The sequence below is a fragment of the Pan troglodytes genome, chromosome 1 (assembly GCF_028858775.2).
Source record: "Pan troglodytes isolate AG18354 chromosome 1, NHGRI_mPanTro3-v2.0_pri, whole genome shotgun sequence".
Lineage (NCBI taxonomy): Eukaryota > Metazoa > Chordata > Mammalia > Primates > Hominidae > Pan > Pan troglodytes.
This window is the reverse complement of record NC_072398.2, coordinates 167,648,565-167,668,651: the sequence shown is the minus strand read 5'-3', so window position 1 is coordinate 167,668,651 and position 20,087 is coordinate 167,648,565. Positions and strand designations below refer to the sequence as shown.

General features: G+C 47.7%; 1 protein-coding gene and 1 non-coding gene across 2 annotated transcripts; both read left to right on the top strand.

The window, feature by feature from the left end:
* Positions 1-924: 924 nt before the first annotated feature.
* FOXD3 (forkhead box D3) lies at positions 925-5,842 on the top strand. Its single transcript, XM_513453.6, has one exon. It carries the CDS (start codon positions 1,535-1,537, stop codon positions 2,969-2,971), a length of 1,437 nt encoding a protein of 478 aa, XP_513453.2. The 5' UTR covers positions 925-1,534; the 3' UTR covers positions 2,972-5,842.
* Positions 5,843-12,251: 6,409 nt separating this feature from the next.
* On the top strand, positions 12,252-12,313 carry LOC112207108 (U7 small nuclear RNA). The gene has a single exon (XR_002941579.1). It is a non-coding gene; the product is annotated as a U7 small nuclear RNA (small nuclear RNA).
* Positions 12,314-20,087: the final 7,774 nt, after the last annotated feature.

Genomic DNA, 20,087 nt, shown 5'->3' with positions numbered 1-20,087 from the left:
GCATGCTGGCATGCCCAAGTCTGCCCAGGTTCCCCCAAGGCCATGCCCGCCGCCCTGGAAGTCACTGCCCGCACCCCTCACGTTTCTTCAGCCGCCCCTGGGCGCTGCGTCTAACCTGAAGACACCAGGCCTCTTCCCGGATCCACTCGACTTACCCAGGCCGCTGCCAATCCCAGCTCCTTCCCCAGCGCCTCATTTCCGATTTTTTCATATGCTAAGTCGTTTAACAACTCCAAGTAGCCAGTTATGGCTTCTTTATTTGTAGGTTCCCTGTTATTTTACGTCGTTTTTATTTCTCTCGGCAACTATTCTAGTAGATTAATCAATAGCCATTTTCTGACCTTCGGGAACCCCAGCTGATGCTTTTTGTGGCCGCGCGAAAAAATACATACAGGAAAACACGCCCGCATCAAGCCGGGAAAGAGCAGGCAGGACCTGAGTGGTTTGGTTGGGGGAGGGGGAAAAAGACATCTCAGCAGGTGTCTTCCCCGGAATGAGTACTGAGGCCAGAGGGGAATCTGAAATCTAATTAGCAGGAGGGAGCCGGGTGCGCTGCTCTTACTCTTTAAAGCTAAAAACAATGAAACAAAAAGCAAAACAGAGACTAAGTTTTGCTTTTTAAAAGACGATATGGGAACCTCGTTCTAGGTCGCCCAGTCCCTGTCTAAGGAGTGTGACAAAGTGGGGGGGAGAAGGGCGGAAGGGAGAGGGGGCGGGGAAGGCAGGGCAGCGACAGTCGCACAGTCCCGCGGACGCTCCCAGGCCCACGCCCTGACTCGCTCACACCCACCCACACTCACACCCACCCGCTCCCTGGGCCCCAGGGCCCGGATCCAGCCTGGGTGGGGGGTCTCCGGGCGGGCCGCAGCGCCCTCGGTGCCCCGGGGATGCTGGCGCACAGTGCGGAGCGGAGTTGCGCGTCTCTCGTCCCTTTGTTGACAATTCCCTGAACCAACTTGAGTTTGGCCGGCTCGGCCGCGGCCCTGACGTCACGCACGGTCACGTGGCCCCGCCTCCCGCTGGATCTTTAAGTAGAAAGTAATCTATCAGGCCAGTCCTTAAAACGGGACTTTCGACTACCGGGGCTTCGGCGTCCCTGACACCCAGCCCCCTGCCCCCCCGCTACTGTTCCTGCCCGCGCCCTCCCGAGCTGCTCGGCGCCTGGCGTCCCGCGCCCGCCTGGACCGCTCCTGCGCCCCACGCCAGGGCCAGAGGCCGAGGAAGGCGGGTTAAGTGAGGGGGCGCGGCGTGGAGAACCGCCGGGGCCGGGAGCGGTAGCGAGCGCCAGGGACGGCAGGAGTTCGCGGAGCGCGGCCGCTGGGGGCGGACGGCAGAGCCCGCGCCACGCGATGCGGGGCCGCCGAGTGTGAGCTGAGCCCAGCGGGCCCCAAGCCACCTGCGGCCCCCTCCCCTCTCCCTGCCCCCCATCTTTCGGGGGCACTCAAACCCTCTTCCCCTGAGCTCCGTGGCAGCCCCCGACCACCCTCATCGCCCGCTGCCCCCTCCCCGCCGCCGCTACCAACCCCGAGGAGGGATGACCCTCTCCGGCGGCGGCAGCGCCAGCGACATGTCCGGCCAGACGGTGCTGACGGCCGAGGACGTGGACATCGATGTGGTGGGCGAGGGCGACGACGGGCTGGAAGAGAAGGACAGCGACGCGGGTTGCGATAGCCCCGCGGGGCCGCCGGAGCTGCGCCTGGACGAGGCGGACGAGGTGCCCCCGGCGGCACCCCATCACGGACAGCCTCAGCCGCCGCACCAGCAGCCCCTGACATTGCCCAAGGAGGCGGCCGGAGCCGGGGCCGGACTGGGGGGCGACGTGGGCGCGCCGGAGGCGGACGGCTGCAAGGGCGGTGTTGGCGGCGAGGAGGGCGGCGCGAGCGGCGGCGGACCTGGCGCGGGCAGCGGTTCGGCGGGAGGCCTGGCCCCGAGCAAGCCCAAGAACAGCCTAGTGAAGCCGCCTTACTCGTACATCGCGCTCATCACCATGGCCATCCTGCAGAGCCCGCAGAAGAAGCTGACCCTGAGCGGCATCTGCGAGTTCATCAGCAACCGCTTCCCCTACTACAGGGAGAAGTTCCCCGCCTGGCAGAACAGCATCCGCCACAACCTCTCACTCAACGACTGCTTCGTCAAGATCCCCCGCGAGCCGGGCAACCCGGGCAAGGGCAACTACTGGACCCTGGACCCGCAGTCCGAGGACATGTTCGACAACGGCAGCTTCCTGCGGCGCCGGAAACGCTTCAAGCGCCACCAGCAGGAGCACCTGCGCGAGCAGACGGCGCTCATGATGCAGAGCTTCGGCGCTTACAGCCTGGCGGCGGCGGCCGGCGCCGCGGGACCCTACGGCCGCCCCTACGGCCTGCACCCTGCGGCGGCGGCCGGTGCCTATTCGCACCCGGCAGCGGCGGCGGCCGCGGCGGCTGCGGCGGCGCTCCAGTACCCGTACGCGCTGCCGCCGGTGGCACCGGTGCTCCCTCCCGCTGTGCCGCTGCTGCCCTCGGGCGAGCTGGGCCGCAAAGCGGCCGCCTTCGGCTCACAGCTCGGCCCGGGCCTGCAGCTGCAGCTCAATAGCCTGGGCGCCGCCGCGGCCGCTGCGGGCACAGCGGGCGCCGCGGGCACCACCGCGTCGCTCATCAAGTCCGAGCCAAGCGCGCGGCCGTCGTTCAGCATCGAGAACATCATAGGTGGGGGCCCCGCGGCTCCTGGGGGCTCGGCGGCGGGCGCTGGGGTCGCCGGCGGCACTGGGGGTTCCGGGGGCGGCAGCACGGCGCAGTCGTTTCTGCGGCCACCCGGGACCGTGCAGTCGGCAGCGCTCATGGCCACCCACCAACCGCTGTCGCTGAGCCGGACGACTGCCACCATCGCGCCCATTCTTAGCGTGCCACTCTCCGGACAGTTTCTGCAGCCCGCAGCCTCGGCCGCCGCCGCTGCTGCCGCCGCCGCTCAAGCCAAATGGCCGGCGCAATAGGGACGCGCCAATGGCCGGGACCCAGGGTCCGGCGGCGGCCTCGAGCAACAGCTGCACCTCCAGGCTGCGCGCCCTGTCCCAAGCCCGGTCCGGGTCCCGGTCCCGCTGCCCAATCCTGGACTCTGCCTCTCCCCCATTTCCTTTCCCCTGAGCCCCCAACGCCTACCTTCCGCGGCCTCCATCCCCTCGCGCACACCTAAGCTGGTCGAGCAAACTCACCGCGCGCCCGCCGGGGATAGCTTTCCATACAGGTAAAACCGAAAACCGAATTTTCCAAAAATGCACCCCGACGGCGCCAGCTCTTAGTACCGTGGGGATGGGAGGGAAATTCTTTGTATATATTTGTAAAAAAATTATTGACTTTCCTTTTGGGGTTTTTATTTTTTTAAGAAAAAACAAATTCCGTAGATTTAGAGCTCTGAACTTTCATTTTTTTTGAAGGTTCACTCTCCGAAGTTTTATCTGAGAAAAGAATGTATAGAGACGTTGGGAGATTTTAAATATAAAAAATTTTCAAAAAGGCAAAAAGTGTCATTCTATTATAAAAGTCTGTTTATATATGAATGAATATATATGGTATTCTAAATGTTATTCCATCGTGTTGTACACAACTTTGTAAATAAATTTTTTAAATGCCCAGCCTAGTGTTTTATTTAGTTGTCTGAAGTAAATGGCAAGATTTTAAAATGGTATTTGCCTTTTCTCCTCCCCAGAAAATCAAGGAATTTCAAGTAATGACCTTTTCAAACTTTGTAAATTCATAATTTGAGTGTAAGAAAATTTTAATTGGAGAAAGGAAACAGTATGCCTAATTTAAATTGTGTTACTATTTTTCTTTTAGTTTTCACATAAAATCAGGATGTGAGTGATATCATTCATATCAACCCATTAAATCTAAATGACCAGACATTTCTGTAGATAAAGTAAGCTGTCATTTAAAAAAAGAAACCGAAACAACAGCAGTCTTTAAATTTTTTTTAAAAATGACTAGACTTGTATCTTCCACAATGAAAACTTCCCAAATGAGAGAGTTCTTGGTCATTTCAATTATCCTTTGAAAAGTAAGTAAATTCCAAACATCCCTCTTTTTAACATTTAAATCTTAGATTTTTGAAATTATTTCTCTTCATTCCTTAAGTGGAAGTGGTAAATAGACCCAGCTGGTTTTAAAATTTATGTTAAGGCACTTTACATTTTGCAGTGGGATTTTATTTATGTTCATCTGATAGATAATACATAGTTTTGTTTTCATAATATTTTCAAATAAGATATCTCATTTATATGGCAATAATCAATCCACAACATAATTGGATTTCTGAAGGGGTCCTATAGATGCTTCCTCTCCCTCCAACCCGAAGCCTTTCTGAAGGCCAAGGAATGGTGGCCTTAATACCCTTTTAAAAACAGCTGAACATCACCTCTCTCCCCTTTTTTTTCTTTACCTTAGGCTAGGTTAGTGTGAAATGCGACATCATAGGGTAGGAATGGGGAAGGTCCTTGTAGATTATTTTTAATTTGCATTTCAGCTGTTAAAAACCTTTTAAAAGAAAGTATGAAGGTAGAAATGAAACATCTTGATGTGGAAGGCTGGTTCTCACCACCATCAGCATATCCTCAAAAGGCATCAATTCTAATTATTTTGTAATTAATTTAGCTGTTACAATTACTTGTGCGAAATCGCTTTTAAAAACGGGAGCGAGTAGCAGTGCTGTCGGCTCGGCCCTGCGCGCGTCCTTTTGGTTAAACCCGGCCAGTCCCCGGTGTTGTCGTCCACTTTGCCTCCCTGGTGGTGGAGATGCCTCCCCGTCGCGGATCCCACCTCATTTCTCCGCTGTCGACGTGGGCTGGGGGTCGCTTTGAAAGACACTTCCTTGCAAATACACAATCTGTTTTCCTGGTAAACGGTAAACATTATTGTGTCTTGAGTAAACATTCCTTCGGGATCAGGGTCCTAAAATAAAACAAGCTGCCGGGGGTGAGATAGTTTAACTTGATAAACAAGAACCTGATAACCACCGCCGAGAGAGGAGCAATGGTAACCTTCACCGAGAGGAGATTATGGACCACACGGTCTCCGGGCGGGTCCCTTCTAATCTCCTTTTACAAGGAAAACTAAACGGATCTAATTTTGTTTGTGTGTTGCAGCTATAAAAGTAACAAGTTGTTTCACAGTTGTGTCTGGCTAATCGGTTTTTACACAAACAGCAAATGGTACATGATTTGTGCAAACACATAGAGAGGTTATTTCTAAATTTAGCTGACAGCCCCTGGGAAAAGGGAAAGGCAGGGCTTCTTGAATTCACTTTTAGCCTCAAGAAGCTGCTGATCCAAGGCTTCTAAATGACATTGGATAACAGGGGCCTCATTCCATCCCTGATCCTTTGTTACTTATAAAATTACTCGCTCATATTTCCGCGCATAGCAGCAATACCGGCCGAGCCTGCGCCAGCAGCGTGACACTCAGCCACAAGCCACCGCCAGAGACTCGCAGGGCTTTTTCCAGCGCTACATTCATTAGGCGGCGGGGTGAACGGGAGAGACCTGCCGGCAACTTTCCTTCCAGCCAGTTCTTACCCTTGAACGACGGCCTAAAGATGGTCCCCTTCCTTTATGTCGTGGAAGGCAGGAAACTCTCGGACCCAGACCCTCAAGCTGCCAGCGGTTGTTTAAAGTCCTGGCAGATGTCAGGAAGATGGGCCCGGCCGTCGCACCCTCAAAAGCTCTTTTTCGTTTAAGCTTTTTAAACCTCGAAGATTTAGCACAAAAGGGGAAATGCAAATATCATAGACAATGATCGCAAGCACTTAGTGGTGGGGCTGGGGGAAGCCTGAAACCCTTGTTTGATGTTATGGAACGCAGGCACCTGCGACAAACGGCACTGGAAACAGCTCTCTCGTTGAGATTTAAAGTCAACACTACTGATATCCACTTTTTATTCCACTTAAGAAAAAAAAACTAAAGGAAGGGGGGCAGATTTATTTGCAATAAAAGGAGAAAGCGGGTTGATTTTTATGGGGAAGATTTTAGCTTTCGGCTACACACGCATTTAGACGTTTCTACTTTCTCTAGCACTCATTCCTAGAAAAATCAATCCAGCCCTGAGGCCTGTGGCCCCTAGAGCGTTCTCAGGACCAAGGTCTGAGTTGGGACCGCCCGTATCTAGTTCCTCGGAGTGGTGGATCTGGATGTCCGGGGAAAGGCGAATGAAGAGTAGAGCAAAACATGTGCCGGCTGTTGAGGGCTGTCGATGCGATGGCAGATGTGGCCTGTAGGGGGCGACGAGCAGACGGAAAACTTCGCGGTTTGTCTGGAATGGTCCAGCCCCAGCCCCGGAGGCCTCTCCTTCCCTCCCAGGCTCTGAGCCTCCTGACATCCTTGCTTATTCTCAGGCCCCGGAAGCCTAGGTCGAATCTCGAGAAGCTGATTTCCTCCTTTCCCCCGCCTGTGTCCTGGGAGGAACAGAGTCCCGAGGGGAGTTTGTCCTAAAGATTGGGAGGCAATAAAGTTTAGTGATGAGGAAACATTGACTTGGAAGCAATTAAGAGTTATATTTGAGGTTATTTATTTATTTATTTTATGGTTTATAGGGTGAGTCTTGGTAGTGAGAACATGAAAGGCTGATATGAGTGTGTGAGAGGTGGGTATTTTTAACGTGAGTCTCTTGAGAAACTGTCCTGAGGGGTATGTGATCTGAAAGAAAGTGGGTTCCAGAGCCTTGTGTCCCCGGACTCCACCTGTGTCCCCGGTGGTACAAGCTGCAGAATAAAGTAGTGAAGGGAGGAGGTTGGAAGGGCATTCTGAAAGTGCCAGGCTGAACCTTGTGGGGAGCCGTCTGTTTCAAGGGAGGAGGCGACAGGAAGAAGCGGGATGAGAAAGGCCTTGCAGAAGGCGTTCCAACAGGGATTAGGCATTTCCTAACTGTGACTTTGGACAAGCTGCTTGGTTTCTTTCAATGTCTGCATTTCCTCGACCCTACAGTGAGAATGAGTCTGCCTGTCACCTGGGCTTACAGAATTAGGTGAGTTGGTGTCAGTGAAAAATGTCTTATAAACTGTAAAGTGCTGGGGGCATGTACAGTGTGTTTTTTAATGGCTTCTGCACGAAGAAACAACTCTGTTCTAAGCACTGGTACACGGCCAAATACATTGGCTCGGTTCTGAACCATTTGATTTTAGGTATGAAAGGTGGATTTTTCTAAGAGGGGTTGCAGAACCCATCCTAGGAAACTCCCACTCCAGAAGAGGCTTTTAAAAGGTGGAGCTTCCTCCTGGTCTGTAGGCCTTTCACTATGCCTGCGGAGAAGCTCTCGGTGCCCACCCATCCTTCAGCCTGCACCCCCAGCTCCAGGGGCAGGGCATACGTCTCTCTTCTCTCTGGCAGAGCGGCCTACTCTGCTGTTTGCCCCTATGCTTCCACTATCCGAGGCAAGTGGGGAAATCTGAGTCCACCGCTGACAGACTCCCATTAGTGCAAGATGCCGCCTGGGAGGCGAATTAAAGGTAACCAGATCCCAAACTCACTCAAAAGACCACCCTCCCCTTGCTGCCCTCCAACAGTTGGCAGAGTTACACCCAGAGCCAACTTCTCTCTTCGCCACTCCCCCTCCCCTTGCCCTCTGAGGAATGTACAAGCCATTCTTTGCTCCCTGGGGTACACAAAACAAAATTTGAAAAGAAATGTAAAACTAGCCAGGGTGTCTGTAAGAAAGCATAACCATCTCATTTTTATTTCCCGAAGTGCCGTCATATATTAGAATTTTCCTAAATGCAGAATTAAATTGGTCCCCTCCCCCATTTTAACATAAAACTGCTACCTAAGGCTCTTCTCCAGATCATTTGTGCTTTTGCACACAGCTCCATCCCATCAGGGGTGAGGCGGGGAAGAAGAGGGACACCTTCACTCTCTTGCCTGAGTCCTCTGGTGCTGAATTCCGAACCCGTCTTCAGAAAAACAGTCCTAGAATATCGGCATTAGAAGTGGCCTCCGGGGTCACCCTGGAGGCCCTCTTTTCACACAGGCCCACCCAGAAGGTTCTGGGACTTACCCAGGGTCACTCAGCAGCCCAAGTGCAAGCTATGGAAGTACTCGGAGGAGGAAAAAGTGTGCTTTACCCAGCAAGAAGGCGCCACTTGAGGAAACAAAAACAGCAGACTCTGGGGCAAGGAAGATTGGGGAGGGTTGAGAGGAGAAGGGAAAGACAGACACAGACGCGCCGGGCCGGTGGAACTCAGCTCCGGGAAGGCTGTGGACCTGGACCCTGGGACTCCCCGCTGCCTGGGCGCCTCTAGCCCGGCGATGAGCGGTTCTGCGGGGACCGACGGCCCCATTTCCTTCTTGCCTCGTGATGTGGGAGGGAAGAAAGAAGGCGGCAACTGCAGGCCCGAAGCTCCCCTCGCCCAGCGGCCCAACCACAGTGCTGTCGTGTCGGGGATCGGTCCCCAAGGGCGCCCCCAACCCCCTGCCCACGCCGAGATCACCCCCGTGCCAACCTCGAGGGCTCGGCCTGCGGGACTCCAGCTGCCCCTGCCTGGAGGGAGGGAAGGGAGAAGAGAATACGAATTAATTACGAAGGAAACCCAGGTGTGAAAGGCACCCGCCGCGGAGCTGGGCGTGCAGCGGGGCGCGCGGTGGGGCCTCTGCTCCCGTCCCCGTCCCGCGGCTACTCAGTTGCCCGCTCATGGGAGGCTCGCGACGGAAAATAAATCCCCTCAGAGTGAACCTGGGAGGCCGAGAGGACCCAGCCTGGGATCTCTGGGGGAAATAGGGGCAAGTTTACCACGGTTTAATTAAGCCACAGCCCTAGCGTGAGGACCCCGGCGACCCATCCGGGCTGGGGGATGGACTGGAGTGCCCCCCAGCCCAGGCCGCGAACCGGCAGCGAGAAGCACACTCTCCGCCATCCCCGGCCCCGCCGCTCCCGCCTCTGCGGACTCCGCGTTTGCCATGCTCCTTCCCGGGGTCCAGGGACCGGAGCTGCGGTGCACGTCTTATTGAAGGGGAGAGCTTTGGTTCTTTTCCTCCCTGCATCCCTCCCACTTTCCTCTCAACAGATAGTAAGCAAGACTCAATTTTCTCCAAAAAAGCCCGTTACCCCTTTCTGCAAGGGGCGCGTGCCTAGGTTCACAGGGAGCTCTCTTGTCAGCCCCAGAACAACCCTAAACTCCAAATGTTCTGTTTGCTCTCGAGGTACCCCTGGGATGCAGCGTCTCCTCCACGAAGCCTTCCTGAGCCTCCCTGCCCAGACCAGTTGCTCCTTCTTGAAGCTCACCGTGCCAATTAATGAGCCATTGTCATTAGTGTTGCCCTCTGAGTTCCTGGTGAGTTCCTGACCGTCTAGCATTGCTGAGCACAAAGGGGACGATCTAAATTATTTGCCTGAGGAATAACAGCTTCGCACCACGGGAGCGGGGATAGGGGATCTTGAAGGCTGTTAACTTATCAAATCCAGTCTTTCTCAAGAGTTTGGGGAACTGTTTTCTTCCCATTTCTTTTCTTTCCTTCTTTATAATGAATGCTTTTTATAAACACTTAATTTTTTTAAGTGAATGAATTTTAAGTCTTTACTAGAGGTCTAAAAAGCGTAAGACCCGTCAACTATGTATTTTTCTGGCATGTTTTCTCAGTCATTGTGAAATTAGTTGAAAACTTCTCCCAGCCTGAAATACCAGTAGCTGGTTCCACCTCCCACCCTAATGTAGAAACCTCTTCAGAACACCTCGGTTTTCAGCCAGCATCTGTTTCAATTTTTCCAGTGGAAGAGGAAGAGGAACCACTACCTCACAAAACAATCCATTCCACTTAGGGGCATCGTTATTTGTTCAAGGGTCTTTCTTTTCTAGAACTCCTTTATTTCCTTAGTAAAGGACAGTGGATTTGAGAGTCATTTGCTCAGATTTTCATATGAAAAATGGTCATATTTCCATGTGTTGGGTTTCTTTATCTAGAAACACAAATAATTCACTGTGCTTTAGCTCCCACATTAAAACTACTATTTGTGGGGGGAAACTGAGCAAAAGCTAAAGTTTTGAGAAAGCCTCTGGATTCTGTATTCATTACACACAATCCAGGATGGTCCACAGGCCTTCTTTTGAGACCCACTTGGAGAGCCTTGGGTTCAGACTACACTGGTGGTAAAACTCTTGTGGAATGGTTGTAAGAGTTTTGTGTTCCTGGTTTTTTTAACCAGATAAAAAGCTTTTTTTTTTTTTATTATTCTTTTTACCATTTTGTTTTTATAAGCTAAGATAAAAAGTATTTTTTAAAAAGTTAAATCATTTAATTCATCTTTCATTGTTGTATTCCTTGGCATAAAAGTTATGTCTTACCTATATTAGTCATCTAAACCACTCATCATATAAAACTAGGAACTTAGATGTCTTCTCTGGAAAATATTCATGTAGATTCCACTGTTTAATTAGAGAAGCAGAAAGAAGGAAAATCCCAGATATTTGGCCATTGCCTTCCAATTGGAATCAAGATAATGTGTTCTTTTGCATTACCCATCTAATGCATTTTCTGGCAAATTTATATCGCAGTTTGTGTGGTTCCCATTTGATTTAGTCTTTATATAGCTCTGTTAGCTTCCTTCTTTGCCATTGTTACAGATTATACTGGTAAAACTTCTTTCAAATTCTACCAGCTTGCAAATGTAAATGTTGGTTACAAGAGCAAGGTAGTATCAAGATCAGCACAAATTAATCACAACCACTGTGAAACATCTGCTTTATTGATGGTACTTCAACAGCATCATTTTCCACATATATCAGGAATTATGACTTTATGATAAAGTTGCTCTTGTTCCTAGAGGGAATCAAGTGCAAGAGTTAATAGACTGGATTAAAAGACAAGACTAATTGCTAGTCCTAGTCCTGACATTGAATTTAGAAGCCCACATACAGTAAAGATTACTAGTGAAAATTTAGCTGAGAGAAGGAAAGGAATTATAGTATAATAACTATCATTTCAAAGTTTTAGCTTTTTGAGTAACTATTTTAAAAATTTAGTTTTTTTACCTTGATTTTACTTTTATCTTGATTTAAGATATCTGTCATTCAAACCTCCAGCAGTTTGAGAACTTATTTACTCTAATACTGATACTATATACTACAGGTCAGGGTAAGGGATTGAATTATTCTCTGCTACCACCACCTATGAGGTCCAGTGAATAATTTGAAAAAGGCTTACAGGAGATTGTGAGCAGGAATCCGGGCTCAACTTTGGGAACTGGTATTCTAGTGCAGTATATTCAAAATACATACTTAATGGGTCACTTTTTTTTGTTACTTTAAAATAAAATATTCTTACACTAAATAAGATGAAGTTTGAGAAGCATATTATTAGTTGTGAGAGCTAAACACTTATGATGTGAGAGATATCTATATTGTATTTTTCAAACTGATTCCCTTACTTCTTATTTGAGACACAAAATGATATTCTAGAAGGAGCATAGGCTTTGGAATTGATAATCTTAGGGTCAGATCCTGGTTCTGCCATTTCTTAACTATGTGATCTTGATTAAAGTTACTCAGCCTCTCTGAATCTATGTTTCCTTACCTACAAAATGGGGATCAGAATATGAAGATTTACTGTCACGTATTTGGAGTGCTCAAATATGGGGGCTATTAGTACTACACAGTTTTGCTGTTACATAGTGGTCATATTTTCATGAGGCTACCTTAATTTTTACTCTGATATCATATACCAAATAGTTGCCACATTTCATATTTAAAAATGAAGTCATTGAGACCACTGTCCCTTCCATCGGTTTGAGCTAGGCATCATTTTTGTGTTCTCACAACTTAACGAATGTGAGACAATTTACTCTGTAGTGTTGCTTGGTAAATCACTTTTTCACTTTCAGGGTATTTTTCAGTCTTGTGGATGAGAGGTCTTGACAATAGTCATTAAAGATATGATAGCATTTTCACAAGAACAAGGACATGTGCCTTATGTCTCTTTGCTGAGATCCAGTCTGGGTGGACTAATTTTAACATTTTTCTAGATCTACACTAATATTTCACTAGGAGAAGTCACTATCTGCCTAGGTCAGATCTGATTAAGAGCTAGTAAAGACCACCTCAGTTATACTCTCTGGTAATGGGAGGATGTGATGTTGTGTAGTTCAAGGAGGATGGGATAGAAGTCAACCGGTTTGGGTTTGCTGGATGGTGACTTCGGTTAAGTCACTTGAAACTCCAAACTGCAGATTATTATTATCTAGTGGAGACATATTACATATCTGTTTAGCTTACTCCCATTAAACCAAACATCATTTAAAAAGCAGTGTTACAGCTCTTTTAGAATTAGTCTAGCAGGTTTTCCAGCTCTCACCAGAAAACTAAAGAAAAAATAAATAAATAAAAATAAGAGAGAGAGAGAGAATGAAAATCCACTTAAATGTGAAGCTACCCTGAATTCTACTTAATGGGCATGAGATGCAGGGAAGTGAAGCAAGGGTGGCACAAATTGCTGTTTCCATAGTTAGTGTCAGTTCTCTTATCCTTTTCTTTCTTTCTTTCTTTCTTTTTTGAGATGGAGTTTCGCTCTTGTAGCCCAGGCTGGAGTGCAATGGCGCGATCTCGGCTCACTGCAACCTCCGCCTCCCAGGTTCAAGCACTTCTCCTGCCTCAGCCTCCCAATTAGCTGGGATTACAGGCACCCACCACCAAGCCTGGCCAGTTTTTTGAATTTTTTAGTAGAGATGGGGTTTCACCATATTGGCTAGGCTGGTCTCGAACTCCTGACCTCAGGTGATCCACCTGCCTCAGCCTCCCAAAGTGCTGGGGTTACAGGTCTGAACCACTGCACTCGGCTCTCTTATACTTTTTACAATGTGGGTATCTTGCTGCCAAAAGTGTTGGTGTTTAAATATACTACCCTCAATTTTTGTGCAATATAGCCTCTAAATGCAAGTCAGCTATTTCTTTTTTTCTTTTTCCTTCCTTCCCTTCCCTCTTTCTTTCTTTCTTCTTTCTTTTCTTTTCTTTCTTTCTTTCTTTCTTTACTTTCTTTCTTTCATTCGTTCATTTCTTTTGACAGAGTCTCACTCTGTCACCCAAGCTAGAGTGCAGTGGCATGATCATGGCTTACTGCAGCCTCAACCTCCCAGACAAACAATCCTCCCAAGTAGCTGGGACAATACATGTGCACTGCCACACCGGACTAATTTTTGTAGAGACAGAATCTCGCTATGTTGCCCAGGTTGCAAATTAGCTATTACATCTATAGCTCAACCAAAGGAAAAGCTAGCTATTTAGATTAATGGAGATATGGTATGCTTGTATACTGTAAAGGCAAATTTTAAAAATTTTGTGGCTAATTTTTATTATATTTGAGTTTTACCTTACATGTTTCTTTAGAGTCTAACTCCTGCACAAGATGCAATTTCCATTGTAATATCTGCCTTACCAGGGTTGTTCTGAGAATCAAGTGATATATGTTTAATTGCTTTGGAAAACTTAACAGTGCTATGAAATGTAAATTGTTTCTGTCCTCTGGACAAGACTTGGCCAGGAATTCATTCTAATAGATTTGCTCTTATTTGTTTTGTGTTTTCATACAGAAAGGGAATTATAGATAAGTATAGAACAACAGCCATGATGATGATGATAGGAGCTTAGAAGACGAATTGACCACTTACCACATGCCAGAAAATGTGCTTAGTCCTGTAAGAAGATTATCTCAGTTAGATACTTCTTTGTGGGGAGTTCCTCCTCTAGATTTTCTATCATCTAGGCCCTCCTAGAATTACCTCACTCGGATTGGGAAATCTCCAAGTGTGTGTGTGTGTGTGTGTGTGTGTGTGTGTTTGTATGTGTGTGTCTAGTGCTTTTTTATTCTTACAGAGCTGAACTAGTAAGTGCTAGGCAGGGAAATATTTATTTCCGACTCAACATGTTTCCATGGTGAGGAATTTTTATTAGAAGAAGATGTGAGCTTCTTCCTTTCCCCCCACACGCTCCACTGAGGGCAGGAGAGTGACTTATCTGATTGAAGAGTTTGGAAGAGGGAATTGGGCATTTGTGGATTAGCCACTCTTGTACATTTTGGGCATGACTGCTTGCAGAGAGGATACATTCTGGTTTTCAGTCTCCACCATGCTACGACTTAGCAAAATATGCTCTATACCTGTGGGTGAGATATGCACCTGTTTAGTGCTGCCTATGGCTGGGTAGGTAAATCTGACTAGCTCAGCAACTATTAGCAAGTCCACTTGGTTGTATGTCTTTAATTCAACTTTCACCAGAAATAAAGCTAATATTTTCAATCTCTCACTTCTGTGTCTACTTTTAATTGGTTCCAAATTTAGATGGGAAAGAGAAGTGTTATGAATTAACTGCTTAAACACCTGATAAGGGGCAGTATAAGGGAGTGGTGAAGAGCACTGGTGTGGAAATGAAATTGCTGATTTCAAATTCTGGCTCCATGACTTATTAGCTGTGTTACATTGTGCAAGTTACTTAACCTCCTGTGCCTTAGTTACCTTATCTTTAATTAAAAAAAAATTTTTTTTTGAGACGTCTCACTCTTTTACCCAGTCTGGAGTGCAGTGGTGCAATCATGGCCCACTGCAGCCTCAACCTGCCAGGCTCAAGTGTTCTTTCCATCTCAACTTCCCGAGTGGCTGGGACCACAGGCACACACCACCATGCCTAGCTAATAAGACGAGGTCTCATTATGTTTCCCAGGCTGGTCTCAAACTCCTGAGCTCAAGCAATCCTCCCTCCTCAGCCTCCCAAAGTGCTAGAATTGTAGGCATGAACCACCATGTGCAGCTTAATTACTGTATCTGTAAAACAGGGACAATAATAGTCCCTATTTTACCTTCACTGAGTTGGTGAGAGGATTAAATAATTTAAAGCATGTAGAATGTTTCCAACAGTCCTGGGCACATAATAAGCATTAAAAAAAAAACTGTTAGCTATTCTTATTATTATATCAATATTGACAGCCCAAGGATATAATCTAAATATTTGCAAATAATTTGCACTCAGCTTCTTTTTTTGAGACAGGGTCTCACTTTGTCACCCAAACTGGAGTGCAGTGTTGCAATTTTGGCTCACTGCAACCTCTGCCTCCTGGGCTCAAGCAATCCTCCCACCTCAGCCTCCTGAGTAGCTGGGACCACAGGCTTTCACCACCACACCCAGCTAATTTTTTGTATTTTTGGTAGAGACAGGGTTTCACCATGTTGCCCAGGCTGGTCTCAAATTCTTGGACTCAAGCGATCCACCCACGTCAGCCTCCCAAAGTGCTGGGATTACAGGTGTGAGCCACCATACACAGCTGCACTCAGCTTCTAACTTTCTTCCTGCAGTGACTGAATGTTTATGTCTCTCCAAAATTCATATGTTGAAATCCTAACCTAGGGCCGGGCGCGGTGGCTCACGCCTGTAATCCCAGCACTTAGGGAGGCCAAGGTGGGCGGATCACAAGGTCAGGAAATCGAGACCATCCTGGCTAATACAGTGAAACCCCGTCTCTACTAAAAATACAAAAAATTAGCCGGGTGTGGTGGTGGGTGCCTGTAGTCCCAGCTACTCGGGAGGCTGAGGCAGGAGAATGGCGTGAACTTGGGAGGTGGAGTTTGCAGTGAACCAAGATTGCGCCATGCACTCCAGCCTGGGTGACAGAGCAGGACTCCATCTCAAAAAAAAAAAAAAAAAAAAAATCCTAACCCAATTCTGAAGTGATGGTATTAGGAGGTGGGGCCTTTGGGGGGTGATTAGGTCATGAGGATAGAGGCCTCATAAATGGGATTAATGCCCATAATTTGCTTGACTATAGTAACCACTATATATATCACTGTATATTGGCTTGACTATAGTAACCACTACATATATATTTTGGCTTCCCCGGGCCACACTGGAAGAAAAAGAATTGTCTTTGACCACACATAAAATACACTAACACTAATGATAGCTGTTGAGCTAACAAACAAACAAACAAAAAATCGCAAAAAAATCTCATAATGTTTTCAGAAAGTTTACAAATTTCTGTTGGGCTATATTCAAAGCTGTCCTGGGCCACATGCAACTCACAGGCCACAGGTTGGACAGGCTTGATGTATTTCAAAACATCACGTGGTATACCTTAAATATAATAAAAATAAAATATGGCTGGTCAAGCTGGGCATGGTGGCTCACGCCTGTAATCCCTACACTTTGGGAGAGCAAGGTGGGTGGATCACCTGAGGTCAGGTGTTCGAGACCAGCCTGGCCAACATGACGAAACCCTGTCTTTACTAAAAATACAAAAAACAAAACTAGCCGGGCTTGGTGGCGGGCGCCTGTAATCCCAGATACTCCGGAGGCTGAGGTGGGAGAATCACTTGAATCCAGAAGGCGGATATTGCTATGAGCCGAGATTGTGCCATTGCACTCCAGCCTGGGCAGCAAGAGCTAGACTCTGCACCAAAAAAAAAAAAAAAAAAAGGCTGGTCTCAGTGCAGTGGAATTAATTGACACAACCAGTTATTTCTTTTTCTTTTTTTTTTTTTTTTTTTGAGACAGGGTCTCACTCTGTCCCCCAGGCTGGAGTGCAGTGGCATGATCTTGGCTCACTGCAACCTCTGCCTCCTAGCTTCAAGTGATTCTCCAGCCTCAGCCTCCCAAGTAGCTGGGATTACAGGTATAGGCCACCACAGCCAGCTAATTTTTGTATTTTTTTGTAGAGACAAGGTTTCTCCATGTTGCTCAGGCTGATCTCAAACTCCTGAGCTCAAAGCCATCCACCTGCTTTGGCCTCCCAAAGTGCTGGGATTACAGGTGTGAGCCATCACACCCGGCCCAGTTATAGATTTATTTGTTCTGTCTTCACTCCCAGTGATTCACTTGACTAGACTTAAAATATAAATAGGCCAAGGGCAGTGGCTCATGCCTGTAAACCCAGCACTTTGGGAGGTTGAGGTGGGAGGAGTACTTGAGCCCAGGAGGTCAAGACCAGCCTGGGCAACATGGTGAGATTCCATCTCTACAAAAAATGTAAAAATTAACCAGTGTGGTGGTGCATGCCTGTAGTCCCAGCTACTCAGGAGGCAGAGGCAGGAGAATTGCTTGAACCCAGGAGGCAGAGGTTATGGTGAGCCGAGATCGCACCACTGCACTTCAGCCTGGGCAACAGAGCGAGACTCCTTAAAAAAAAAAAAAAAAAAAAAGGCCAGGTGCAGTGGCTTACACCTGTAATCCCAGCACTTTGGGAGGCCAAGGCTGGCGGATCACCTGAGGTCAGGAGTTCGAGACCGGCCTGACCAACATGGTGAAACCCTGTCTCTACTAAAAAATACAAAAATTAGCTGGGTGTGGTGGTACGTTCCTGTAATCCCAGCTACTCAGGAGGCTGAGGCAGGAGAATCACTTGAACCCAGGAGGTGGAGGTTGCAGTGAGCTGACATCACACCATTGCACTCCAGCCTGGGCAACAGAGCGAGACTCCATTTCAAAAAAAAAAGCCAGGCACGGTGGCTCACGCTTGTAATCCCAGCACTTTGGGAGGCCGAGGTGGGCAGATCATGAGGTCAGGAGATCAAGACTATCCTGGCTAACATGGTGAAACCCCATCTCTACTAAAAATGCAAAAAATTAGCCCAGTGTGGTGGTGGGTGCCTGTAGTCCCAGCTACTCGGGAGGCTAAGGCAGGAGAATGGCGTGAACTTGGGAGGTGGAGTTTGCAGTGAGCCGAGATCGCGCCAGTGCACTCCAGCCTGGGTGACGGAGCAAGACTCCATCTCAAAAAAAAAAAAAAAAATGTTGATTCACTGGTTATTACAATAGGGGGATTCTGTGAGCTAAATATGCTTTAATTATATAATTAAATGTAGTTTAATTTTTTTCTCCCATTTCTCTACTTGCCACAATCTGCAAAAATGAGACTCACAGTGACATTCCTAGGGGGCACTTATCAGGCTAGTCCATAGCGATCACCCTTATTTCAGAGTCGCATGGCATTTTGTCTGTCCTACACAATTTAGCAGTTAAATGTGTGCTGTCATATGTAGTAGGATGCTGGATAAGGTAGACTTTTGATAAAAGAATTATCTGAGTGGCTCGTAGGGTGCAAATATGTTGCAGTAGTATTTGGGGAATGGTGCTTAATATTTTATTATGAAAAATTTCGACACAGAAAACATGAATTTTGTTACAAATACCTGTATAGTTACCATTCTGCCATGAACACTCTAATACACATGCTTTTATTTATTTATTTATTTTTAGTTTTTATTTTTTGAGATAGAGTCTTGCTCTGTCACCCAGGCTGGAGTGCAGTGCCCGCAATCTCAGCTGACAGCTGACTGCAACCTCTGCCTGCCAGGTTCAAGCAATTCTCCTGCCTCAGCCTCCTAAGTAGCTGGGATTACAGGTGCATGCCACCATGTCGACTAATTTTTGTATTCTTAGTAGAGATGGGGTTTCACCATGTTGGCCAGGCTGGTCTCCAACTCCTGACCTCAAGTGATGCGCCCACCTCGGCCTCCCAAAGTGCTGGGATTATAGGTGTGAGCCACTGCGCCTGGCCTAATACATATGCTTTATTACATAACCGATCTATCCATTTATCATTTGATCCATCCATCAGTCCATCTTACTTTTCTGATGCATTTCAAAGTAGAGTGTTGCAGTAAAATTTTGAAATGCTAACATTCTTCTCGGTGTAGTGGCACATGCCTATAATCCCAGTGCTGTGGGAGGCCAAGGCAGGATGGTCCCTTTAGCTCAGGAGTTCCAGTCCAGTCTGGGCAACATAGAGAGACCTCGTCTCTACAAAAATTAAACAAAATTAGCTGGGTGTGGTAGCAGGCACCTGTGGTCCCAGCTACTTGGTGGGGCTGAGGTGGGAGGATTGCTTGAGCCCTGGGGGTTTGAGGCTGCAGTGAGCTGTAATCACACCACTGCACTCCAGCCTGGGTGACATAGCAAGACCCTCCAGCCTGGGTGACAGCAAGACCCTGTCTCAAAATAAAAGAAAGAAAAAGGCCGGGCGTGGTGGCTCACGCCTGTAATCCCAGCACTTTGGGAGGCTGAGGCGGGTGGATCACAAGGTCATGAGATCGAGACCATCCTGGGTAACACGGTGAAACCTCGGCTCTACAAAAATACGAAAAAATTAGCCGGGCGTAGTGGTGGGCACCTGTAGTCCCAGCTGCTCGGGAGGCTGAGGTAGGAGAATGGCATGAACCCGGGAGGCGGAGCTTGCAGTGAGCCGAGATCCCACCACTGTACTCCAGCCTTGGCAACAGAGCAAGCCTACGTCTCAAAAAAAAAAAAAAAAAGAAAAAAGAAAAGAAAAGAAAAAAAGAAAAAGAAAGAAAGAAAGAAAAAAATGCTAACATTTGATTCCTTTCTTGGAATTTCTTGTGACTCCTTGATTTCCTCTTGAAAGGCAGAAGCCATATGGTAGAGCAGACAAAGTCTGGAGCCTGACTGCCTGGGCTTGAAATCCAGCCCTGCCACCTACTAGCTGTGTGACTTGAGCAACCTTAGTGTGACTTAGTGTTCTCATCTGAAATGAGAGGATTATAACAGTTCCTACTTGTTGTGGGACTAAATGAGGTAGTTACAGGCAAGGCATCTGCAACAGTGCTTGGTGAACAAACACTTGTAGAATGCTAAGTGGCCCTAGGCACTTTATACGTATTAACTCATTTAATTGTCACCAAAACCTTATGAGGTAGTACTATTGTTATAAAATATAATGAATATTAAGCTATTATTGTTTGTTTTAGCAGAAATTCATAGAGGAAAAAGTATCTACTTAGTTTACAGTGGCACAATTGTCACTCGTTGTAACCTCAAACTCCTGGGTGTAAGCAATCCTCCTGACTTAGCCTCCTGAGTAGCTAGGACTACAGATGTGCACCACCACACCTAGCTAATTTTTAAATTCTTTTGTAGAGACAGGGTCTTACCCAGGCTGGTCTTGAACTCCTGGCCTCAAACCATTCTCCCACCTCAGCTTCCCAAAGCACTGGGATTACAGACATGCACCACTGCACCAAGCCTAGTTTTTTAGTTTTAAAACGGGCATTTTGAAGTTCATGACAAAGAGAATACTTTGGAAAGGAAGGCTTTTTGAAAGAAACGGCTCTTTGCCTGTCAAAAACCAGAGTACCCAGAGTCAA

Coding starts and splice junctions, on each gene's coding strand:
- FOXD3 (XM_513453.6), top strand. CDS start 1,535: ATGACCCTCTCCGGCGGCGGCAGCGCCAGCGACATGTCCGGCCAGACG.